Source organism: Homarus americanus, unplaced genomic scaffold (genome assembly GCF_018991925.1).
Source record: "Homarus americanus isolate GMGI-L3 unplaced genomic scaffold, GMGI_Hamer_2.0 scaffold14467, whole genome shotgun sequence".
In the NCBI taxonomy this organism is placed as follows: domain Eukaryota; kingdom Metazoa; phylum Arthropoda; class Malacostraca; order Decapoda; family Nephropidae; genus Homarus; species Homarus americanus.
This window is the reverse complement of record NW_024733734.1, coordinates 7710369-7722100: the sequence shown is the minus strand read 5'-3', so window position 1 is coordinate 7722100 and position 11732 is coordinate 7710369. Positions and strand designations below refer to the sequence as shown.

At 37.4% G+C, this 11732-nt stretch overlaps 1 protein-coding gene across 2 annotated transcripts; it reads right to left on the bottom strand.

The window, feature by feature from the left end:
* Positions 1 to 2952: 2952 nt before the first annotated feature.
* LOC121869975 (60S ribosome subunit biogenesis protein NIP7 homolog) lies at positions 2953 to 11397 on the bottom strand. Of its 2 annotated transcripts, XR_006089616.1 has the most exons (5): positions 11198 to 11397; positions 9160 to 9385; positions 5667 to 5807; positions 4710 to 4865; positions 2953 to 3129 (listed from the first exon to the last, which is right to left on the bottom strand). XR_006089616.1 is itself a non-coding variant. In XM_042371596.1 (4 exons), the coding sequence occupies exons 1-4, from the start codon at positions 11251 to 11253 to the stop codon at positions 3010 to 3012; spliced, it is 543 nt and encodes a 180-aa protein (XP_042227530.1). In that variant the 5' UTR covers positions 11254 to 11395; the 3' UTR covers positions 2953 to 3009. The 2 variants fall into 2 exon arrangements, 1 of the variants encoding a protein (XP_042227530.1); XM_042371596.1 differs by lacking the exon at positions 4710 to 4865 and having other exon boundaries at positions 11198 to 11395.
* Between the last annotated feature and the right edge of the window lie 335 nt (positions 11398 to 11732).

Below are 11732 nucleotides of genomic sequence, written 5' to 3'. Positions count from 1 at the left end.
TAACGTGGTAGTAACACAGGCCGGGTGCTGTAGCTCTGCTGATGACTGTATAATACTAAATGGTAGTCATGTGGTGATGTTATGTAACTTATCATACACCTTCCAGGGCGGACCTACATTTCGAATTCTTATGAAACCAGAATTAAACTCAACCACAGCACAACAGCCTTACACCCAATTAGTGACGAAAATTATGAAAAATGCGATTCCTCACTTCTCAGTACACAGTATTTTATTTTTATTTCGATGTACGATTGCTAATAACATTTTTCTTGAATTCTTGATTATATTATTAAATTTGAAGTTTATTTGTTGCTTTTATAGTTCGTGTTTTAATTTTGAACCCTTTCATTTTGTGAGCTGTTTAACATAAAAATTAATTGTGCACCTGGTTTTATTTTGGCTAGGGCCAGATAATTTTATTCAGCTGAGAGCCTGGGACACCCCTTGCCCTTGCGCACCTCAGTTACCCAGAGATTAGATTACCTGCAAGTTCTGCAACTGTCTAGCAGTTAGGTAGACGAGGGGTGATTAAAGAAGTTCATATACATCTCTGAGGGCACTACTCAGTAGACTATCCATAATTGGAGCTGGCAGATGCCTGCCCCACCTACACTAGGGGTCACAGCTCAAGGTTGACGAAGCCACAAGTCTGGAAAATTGTATGGTAATTTTTTTTCTGTGAAAATATTAATAAAGATCCCAAGTCCTTTTGTGAGTATACCAGGAATAAAATGAACACCAAATATACTTTTCAGCCCTCTAAAGGACGACACCATAAAAGAATACTTTGCATTAGTATTCACAGAAGATGGTGGGTAACATGTCAGTACCCGTGAAAATGTATACACCAGGGGAGAAAATGAATTAAGAGAGATAGCAATTCCAGAAAATATCATCAAAAGAAAAGTAGCCAGCTTGAAAAAACTCAAAGTTCCTGGAGTGGACGGAGCACAGACCAAGGTGATAAAGGAGGTGGCAAACGAGATTTGCACCTCACTGTGACTCTTATTCAGGAAATTCTTGGATCAAAGTAAAGTGTTGAGGGACTGGATATCAGCCAACATCACCCCAGTATACAAGGGTAGAAAAAGTGCAGCAGAAAACTACACCTGACCGAGCAGTCTTATCAATGTATCACAACACTTTCATGGAAAGAAAATCCTGCCTGACAAATCTACTCATGTTCCTTGAGATGGTAACAGACTATGTGGGCCAAGGCTCACCAGTAGATGTGTTGTACATGGATTTTTCCAAGACATTTGACAAAGTCCCACATGCATAACTAGCCTCTAAGAACCAGGCACATGGTATCGCTGGCAAGATTTTGAAGTGGAGTAACAACTGGTTTGAAGACAGATGACAAAGAGTGGTAATAAATGGAGTACATTCTGATTGGAAAAAGATTCCCAGTGGAGTACCACAAGGCTCTTTCCTTGGACCCACCCTGTTTATGATCTACCGTGTACATAAACGACATAGATGAAAATATATACCGAACTACAGTGTCAAGTTTGCGGACATGAAATATCTAGGAAGGTAGCAAGTCAAGACGATAATGCAACAATGCAAAAGACTTGCATGAGCTGTTCAAATGTTTCCGAGACTGCCAAATACTCTTTAGCATAACAAAATATAAGACTACATGTAGAATAAAACAATCCTAAACACAACTATATAATTCTGTTGACACTTTCTTGGATATTGTTAATAAGGAGAAGGATCTAACCAATGTGATCGATCATTCACTGAAGGGGGTACAACAAGTGGGGGCAGCAGTGACAAAGTAAACTGGGATAAGGGAATTATAAAACATACCTTCAAATACAACAATTGAAAAATGTTCCTTTAACTGTACAAATCTTACGCATGTCCCAGTTTGGATTACTGTATACAGGCATGGAAACCATACCTCCAGAAAGACCTAACATCCCTAGAAAAGGTGCAACACACAAGTGACTAAGATGATTCGGATTATGTCATCTCGATTATCCAAGTAGACTGATGGCCTTAGAGCTAACAACCCTTAGGACAAGGTACAATAAGGAAGATCCCTTTGAAACATTAAAAATCCTCAAAGGAATGGAAAACATGAATCCTTTTGTTATAGTCACCCCTTAAAAAGTAGCTCTTTAACCTGTAAACAGGAGGTAAGGATTCCCTAATATTTGCAAAACTGGAATGCAAGGACAGTAAACATTCATTAATGTTGGCTGCCGTTCCTATAACAAACATTAATTGATGTTGACCACTGTCCCTATAGCTAATATCAACTGATGTTGGCCACCATCACTTCAGTTAATATCAGTTGATGTTGACCACCATCCCAATAGCTAATATCAACTGATGTTGGCCACCTTCCTATAGCTAACATCAATTGATGTTGGCCACCATCCCTATAGCTAATATTAACTGATGTTGGCCATTATCCCTATAGCTGATATCAATTGATGCTGGTCACCCCTATAGCTAATATCAATTGATATTGGTCATCATCCCTATAGCTAATATCAATTGATGCTGGCCATCATCCCTATAACTAATATCAATTGATGCTGGTCATCATCCCTATAGCTGATATCAATTGATATTGGTCATCATCCCTCTTGCTGGACAATCAGCATACTCGATTTCGAGTGACAGCAAAGTAGTACAGTAGTAGTAGAAGATAATATCAATTGGTGTTGGCCTCCGTTTCTTAGTTAAAGGAAGAATATGTCCCTGATAAGGAAAGATACTCCAAGAATACTGAGGACACATTCTACTCTCTTATTCAACATGGGTTAATTATGAATGATTCGACTTTTCTGTTTTTTCTTTCTAGTATACATTATTACACTCCTCTTTTTCTTGTACAACTTAATGCTCCTCCTCCTCAACACCATGTTGATGTAAATACGTACTGTAGAATATGGATACAATAGTAGGTAGATATTTATATAAAAATAACTCTACATTTTCAAATAAATTTTAATGAAAAAAATATCCTTTAAAATACAGTATATTTTCCTAAACAAGTGTGTCTTCATTTCTGATATATTCTCCAATGTCTGCTTGATGGAAACACACAATGTCCATGGGGTCAGCATGCCGACACTCAGCAGTTGCCTTGGCTGCTACTCCAAACCCCTGCAATAAGAAGTTTATTTGACAACATTACTGACAGACACCACTTCCTGTTTATCTCGAATAAGGGTATCCTGGGGTATTATAATAATAAATATAACAATAAATACAACTGAAGAATAAAATCCCATTAAATAACTAAGACAAAAAGACATGTGACTCATGAGAAACTAGAATACTCCTTAGCATAACAATCCATTAACAAAGGATTAGACTGTCTATCTCCAAGTTAAAATGTCTAAGTCAATATTTTCTTGTCAGTTAGGAAGCTTATCAAGGGAGACCAGGTAGTATGTCTCATTCTCTTTGCTATAAAAGGACTCCAAGTTTCTGTCCTCGTTAAAGATTGACTTGAGAGATTCCAAACCTCCAAGACACAAGATGGCTGAGGTCTTATGTCATGTGAAAATGGAGTTTTTGCTCAAGAACACCACATCATTGATCCAGCCCATAAACAAGGAGTAATTAGAGCCTTAATAACTTATTATCTTAAAGGACAATCTTGCAGTTGGTCATTGAAACAGATCTGAGATTTATGGTGACTGAGTGCTACAACAAGGATTATAGAAAGAAGCATCATCTCTAATGCCAGGATCACCAAAGTCATCTACAAGTGGAATCACAACATTCAATAAAGGTTAATCATCTCTAGATTTTATTTTACTGGGATTAGCCCACCCGGGCACAGGCCACTGACCCACATCGGGGCACGGGGGGCGAAAGTGTAATAATAATAATAAAAATAATAAAAATTATTATTATTATTATTATTCATAATAAATAAAAAGTAAAAAAAAAATTAAAATAAATTGAAATAATAATAATAATAAAGACATTCAAAAAAAGAAAAAAATATCAAGAGTGAGAAACAATACCTATACAGTATATATGTTGTGTTGTCAAAGTAAGAGAAACAATTGAGACCCTGCAATTGTGTGTAAATGAGACATAAATTCAGATCAGCAACCTGAGACTCGGTCACAATTTTTGTGATGCCATATGGCAGCAGGGTCTACACCTTCAACCAACAATAATATGGCCAACATGAGCAACATTCCTCTTCAGTTCCGGTAAGTACAATATACTTAACTAATGTTTATCTTTGTTAGGTTAGGTTTTAAGGTTCAAAATCTTTAAGCAGGTCTGAACCTAAATTTAAACCATGGGGTTTTGGGTAAATAATTTTTGGGTTGGAACGCATCTCTGTTTTTAATGAGATTATATGGGAAAATAGATTCTGCTAAACAAGTATGAACTACTTTTAATCCTTAATTGGTGGCTTAGGATCCTCCACTCTCACACCCCCATAAACACAAAAATGGAATGCATGGCACATGAAACTTCCAGAGATGATGACCTCCATCTCTAGAGCTAACTTCCACGAGTGATGGCTACCGTTTAAGGGTTAAGACCAGATCAACACTGGTGTATGTTCAAATACATAAGATTTTGAACATGCCCTGCATGCTAACAGTGTGTAATAGAAAAAGAATCCAAGTGCCCAACTGGTGAATAAGCTGACAAGTGGCAAAGAAAATAAATTGAAGTACAGTCGGCCCTTAACATACGCGGGTTTAACTTACACGGATTTGCAAATACGTGGATTGCCGCTGGAGGAATATACATTATTCAAATTGCACGCGACACCACACACACACACACATCGCCCGCGCCACCCCGCGTTCCCTCAGTCAGTCAGTCTCGCTGTAACCACGCTTGTGTTGACATCAGCATTGTAGCTGCAAAAATATTACATTTCCGTGAATGTATTATATCAAGCACAGTATGAATAGAATATCACTAATATAACAGAATTTTAACCAAAAACTATTAAAAAAACGAGTAACATATCTTGAACATCGGAAGGTTAGGTATAGTCTTTTGTTTTCATGTAGTTTATCCTAATTTACATTGAAATACATTACGTTTCAGCAAAACTACTATTTATTTCTGAGAATATGGAAATGTAATATTTTTGCTGAAAAAAAAAACGCGGATTCTTAACATTCACGGGTATCTCTTTTACCTATCCCCCGCGTATGTTAAGGGCCGATTGTACTGTACTTTACATTTATTTTACAATTCAACCTTATACATGTCTATTATTGTCTTAAAATGTAATGTATATTATTTTTTATCTTTCTTTATGATTTACTGTGTGTTATTCTACCCAAAAAGTTTACTTGTGTTTTCATTAATTTTCCTGTTGTTAGAAAGTTGAATAAAAGCATGACCATGAAACTGAGCATAATTTATATTAAAATACAAAAAAAAGAAAGAAAAGAAGTGTTGTACATGCCATAGAACAATTCCAATCAGTTTATTGTGATCAGCTGATCATGTTGGTGGTTCCAGGTCTCTCATTTACTGTATCAAGGCGGTATTTTAGGGTGATACAGTAGGCACATACAAGTCAGAGGTCTCCACTATTACTGTACAGGGTATATCACACTCCAGCAATCAACTGTGAATTCATCCAAGCCTCACTGTATAAATATGTAGCACAACAAAGAATTAAAAATTTTGACATGTCATCTTACCAATGGGATGTCTTTTGAAGAGTAAACAACAGCACCAGCATACTTGGGAGTATTTTCAGAGATCCGGGCCAGACCAGACTTGTAAACGTGGTTACCATACATGAAATTTTGTTCTGCAGATTCTTTCAGCCATATTTTGTTCTGCTAAAAAGAAACAAGGAAGTTAATGCTACTTATTACAGGGTGACCCTCTCTTATTTGGCATTCCAGCAACTCCAAATTAATGGCACAGTTAATGTTATATAAACAGCATTTTCCAGCAAACCCCACTATTTAAGGCACGTTCAACTGCTGCATAGTTGTCCGGTTGGACAGACTGAAATCTACCATTATTTCATGACATTCAAACAAATATAACCCTGTAAAACAAAATAATTATCATAAAAATCACAGCAATAAAACAAATTTTCAACTAAATGAATGAAGTTCAGCAGCAGCTCATCAATTAAGGCTGAAACTGAAATTCATACAGTGTACTGGCAGATGTAAGATCCTGAAGCTAAAAAAAAGAGTTCTGTCAACTCATATAATGTACATACAAATTACTTCTTATATGGTTCTCCAGACAAATTAATTATACAGAGAGTCCTCATTGCTCATTGTCTCATTAATTTAATGTTTGAAATACGGGTAATTGAATTAATAATTAAAACGTGTTAACTTTGTCCAACCGAATACTGCAATGTACCGCATATTAATGTGCAAAATGTACAGTCACCCACAAGTATTCATACAGACCCTATACTCCTTGTGTGGATTAAATTATCCAGTTATAATTTCAAGTAGAAAACTGTCAGAAATCCCAAATAACCCATTACTTAAGCGTCATTCTTATATATATATATATATATATATATATATATATATATATATATATATATATATATATATATATATATATATATATATATATATATATATATATATATATATATATATATATATATATATGTATATATATACAGTACAGTACAGTAAGTCTTCGCTTAAAGTTGGCTCGTTTAACGTTGTTTCGGTACTACGTCGCTAAACTTTAGAGACCAAAAATTTGTTTAACATCCCAGTGACTCGGTACAACAGCAGTTTGCGTCGTCATGGACTATTTTTTACAGTGCATCACCCTCTCTCGTCTGGCCACAGAACGTCACGGCGTCCCCAAGTGACGCCAGTCTTTGTTGGGCTTCCACAATGTTCGTGAGTGTTAAGTGTTTTCGCTCTTAATACTGTACTCTAACCATTCAAAATGGCTTCCAAGCACCCATCAAGTGCTATTGATGCTTGTGTTGTGAAGAAGCAACGTAAGACCATAGGACCTTGCTACAAAAATGGAGGTTTTAAACCGCTTTGAGAGGGAGGAGGAGCTACCTGCCAGGTCTCAGTGACTCACCACCCTCCTGGCACCCGCCATGCTCTTCCCATCCCGCCTCCACCGCTTCAGTACCCACCACACACTCGCTCTACCACCTCCACCCACTGGTGAGTACCAATACCAACTTAGTAGTTGTATATGCATGCACTGTTTTCTATAGAAATGGCAATGATTTTCTGTACATGTAATGTGTTTCATGGGGCAAAGGGAGGCTCAGGATCGTAACTTCCGTATTTTATCTATTTCTTAACCCCGACGTTAAGCGGGGACTTACTGTACAGTAGACTAGCAACTTATGCGGACTTTTCTTATAATGGTTTCAACTATACACGGATGAACCCAGGAGATTGGTTACAATTTCCAACTTCTCACTAGGTCTTACAAGCCTTATGACTCAGTATAAGAATACTGTATGTTACTGCAGCTTAAGAAATGAAGACAGCTTCTAATCACCATGTTCTTTAAGAAAACCTCAGCATCAACATTGTCAGCAGATCAGCCGACGCCCTCAACTTCTCACAGTGACTTTGAGCTGCCCACATCCTTCCCTGCATCGTTATCTGAGCTTGACGATCCCCCCACGGTGACGTGGGAAGGGGATGAATAATCTCAAAACAACAACACATGTCTGTCTACATAATGTGTGTGTTCTATTAATGCTGTTATGCATTACCTAATACCTGACTATTGTGGACTTGATCTCACCCTCCTCTGTATATATATATATATATATACCTTGTTATGTACTTCTCCTTCGTCTGTACTCACCCCTGAAGATGTGAATTACACGAAAGCACTTGGGAACTTCGTGTTTTCTTTTTCCTTGTGGTTATTAGCATATACCTGGATCATGCCCAATAAAGCACGCGGACTTCTACATACAATCAACACCTCAACCCGCCAGGATTCGAACCCACGGCCCACGAGCCCATGACTGTGACCGGGGAACGCTAACCGCTGGACCACCAGGATACTAAAAGCAGCCCTGTTCAACGAGCTTATGCTCCAGCGGTTAGCGTTCCCATGTCACAGTCATGGGCTCGTGGGCCGTGAGTTCGAATCCTAGCGGGTTGAGGTGTTGATTGTGTGCATATATATATATATATATATATATATATATATATATATATATATATATATATATATATATATATATATATATATATATATATATATATATATATATATATATATATATATATATATACACGTACTGTCTATTGTGACAGTTTATCTGGACTAAATATACCAACTTTTTTCATATACCCTGTACTGAATAAAGCTCTGCATTGGATGAATATATTCTATTTATTTTATACTAAAAACATCCCTATACGAAACTGGCTGCTGACCAATTATTTTGGTCAGGGGGGTAATACTGTACTGTACTACTTAGGGAGTTTCATATTAATACAGTATATTATATTATTTTATAATCGAATTCAGTTAAATCAGACTTTATTCAAAATATTGTTTACAATTATTGAGCCCCAGAGGTGTAGTGATGCTCAAGTTCATAGGCAAAGGCATCAGCTGCCAAGGTGAATGAGTGTTCAATTGCTCTAGCATGGCTTTAAATACAAATTAAATTCTTTTGAACAATGATTGAGTTAATGTCCCCCTCCTGTGAACCTGACAGAACTGGGGGAAGGGAAGGGTATTTGGTTTATACATCATGGGATTACCAAATTAATTCTGGCTGGTATTAGGAGCCCCTGTCTATGGACCTTAAGAAGTCATTCAGTAGTACAAGTGCCACCTGACTAAAGGTGTCATCAAGAAATGTAAAATTTGCAAATTGTACGTGAAAATAATGATACCGAGGTGGTAGTGTTCGCTTTCTATATTTTAGAAATAGGTAAAACTTTACCTGTACTGTCAAGATGACTGGCATCTCCAGAAAACATTACATGAAATAATTAAATAAACTGTTCACAGCTGTCAAAAGGCCAACACTAATTTTCTAAACATTGGAGTGCCAATAATCTTTTAAACAATGAAACTTAACTTATGCTCGAATTTGTTTAAACTGATTGAAGAGTGATACAACACATTAAAAGGATTCTGTAATACAGTATGAGCTTATATAAACACAATACTTGTACAATAAACTCAGTACAGTACCTGACAATATGGATGAAGAAATTCCAATGCTGTGATGTGTACAAGGAACTTTCCTCCTTTAGTTATCTTGCCAAAACAAACTCCCAGTGATATAATATTCTCTCTTGGTAATGTTGCTGCAAATTTCATAATGTCTTCTTTAACGTAGTAAATCCTGCCATTGTGAAGACGGAAGCAATATAGTCCATCTGAGCGCTCCAGGAGGGCTCTGATGTTACTACCAATGCTGTTGGAAATTAAATTAATGTAGTAGTTATACATTCAGCATAAAAATCTGTAATGTATGACTTTTTTGTGTACACAGTACAGTACAGTACAGAGCATTACAGTACAAATGTGTGTTTGTGTGAACAATAATAATAATAACTCGGTAACTATACAGGTTTACAATTGGATAAGTATGTTAATAAACTATGCAGTTATACATTTCAACATGAATATAGACAATGTAGGTAGAGTATATGGTGCATGGAGGCCATAGGAGTAGAGTACTGTACTGTATACAGTTTCCTGTGTGCCAAGATAGAGCAGGAATACAACAAGGGTAACAGTAAGACAACTTGACCAAGGATAGCCAACAAAGCTGTCAGGTGTTTTTTTCCATGAGGGCCCTTTGCTTAGGCTTATGCTTGTCCTGTAATCAGTGATAGTATGTCTACAGGAGTAAGAGTATTTGTGAAAATTTATTTGATGGCATTTAATAAGCATTACACTGCGCTTGGAATATCCAAAGGCTGGCGGATTACAACTACTTTCTGTGGTTTAATAATGTAGAAACTCACTATTTTTTCTTGCTGTAGCTTCTTCAGTTATGTACTGTACCGAGTATTTCTTTGTTTTAGCTTTGAATTGTTTAATACCATAACTGATTCTGATGTGGTCTGTTATGTTATTTGTAGATGCAGTGAAAGTAAGTATAACAGTTCCCCAAAGGAACCTCTCAACTTATGCAATAATTACCTTCTTGACAATGGTTATGTAAATAAAAGAAAATGTGTAAATAGCGGAGATTAGGGTTTTTTATTATTAATAACACACTACCCAATATTATACCAGTGAAAAACTACAATAGCTATACACATATCAGGAATTATAAAATATTCTGGGCCTGTATTTGAATCAAAAGCATGCTAACAGGAACATTTTCATGAGTTTGGTGTTTGATCCATGTGCTCAACACTCGATCCATTCCCTCCATAATTAAGCTTCAGGAATACGAGTCTTAGATGCACTGATTAATGTTCCACTCTTGGCACTCTTCTTGATCTTCTCTGCTTAATATCAGATGTTCGTTCACCTATCTTATAACGTTTGAGCATATCCATCTGAATCTCAACGGCAAGACTAGCAAGGTCATCCTAAAACTGTATCTTGCTCGTGTGAGACCACACCTGGATTACGCAGTTCAGTTCTGGTCACCGTATTACTGAATGGATATAGAATCCTTGGAAAGAATTCAGAGAATGACAAGACTAATCCCAGGCATTAGGAACCTTGAGTATAGAGACAGGTTAAAGCATCTTAATTTGCACTCCCTCGAGAGACGTAGAGCGAGGGGCGACCTGATGAATAAATCGGACTGCCAAACACTTCTCGACTAGTATTTGGTGTGACGAAGTCACAAAAAATTGGTAAACTTAATTTAATCTGAGTTAATATATCGAGTGCATGTACCTAACCTATCCTAACCTAACACAACACAACTCAGATTAAATTAAGTTTACCAATTTTTTTGACTTTATGACACCAAATAATAATCGAGAAGTGATTCACAGCCCGATTTACGCCTGTAGGACCATCATTTGACTTCATTGCGGCTACATTTGGGTAATTAGTCGGACCGCCCAATACTGGGATACACCAGTGCAATTCCTAACACCTTGCCCGAACTGCAGGACAAGAGGATTATTGCGCTGTCTGGTTACAGCGGAGGTCCACCTCAGCTGCATCCATAGGAGGAAGAAATTCTACAAAATAAACAAAGTAAAGTAATATCCAACACCGATTACCATTACGGTAGTGATATGATCTGACTTACTAGTTCTTCAGTTTGCTAAACACCAGAGTTGTCTCCTCGTTATTTAGTGGCCTCATTATTTGTATTTTATTTTTCTTGTATTAAATGACACTTTTCCCTTCACTTATTACGTGTTTTCTTGTCTGAACGAGTCGACCAAGCTCTGTTACACAGGCTCTCTGCCGCCAGTGAGATGTAAACAAACGCTGGCCGTGCACGAGGCGACCAAGACGAACAATGTTAGAGAAACACAACGAACACAAGAGCTAACCACGGCACCCACCTCAGAGCAAAGTTCTTAACATTAATCATCTCGAGAGAGTGAGATTATGAAATGGATTACCATCGTACGATGTTTTCCCATGTGTTGAGGTGGGAGTGTAGCGGATTTCTCCCCTACAAACGCTGTTTGTCGCTGAGTAGTCGACCCCACCAATTCCCCAGTGTATGCCTCATGGTCTAGGTCAACCGGCGCCGCCATACATCACGGAGCGGGGGTCAACTACTAAGCCACGCCTACCCCCCGCTATTTAAGACCTGACCTCGTGGTGACCTG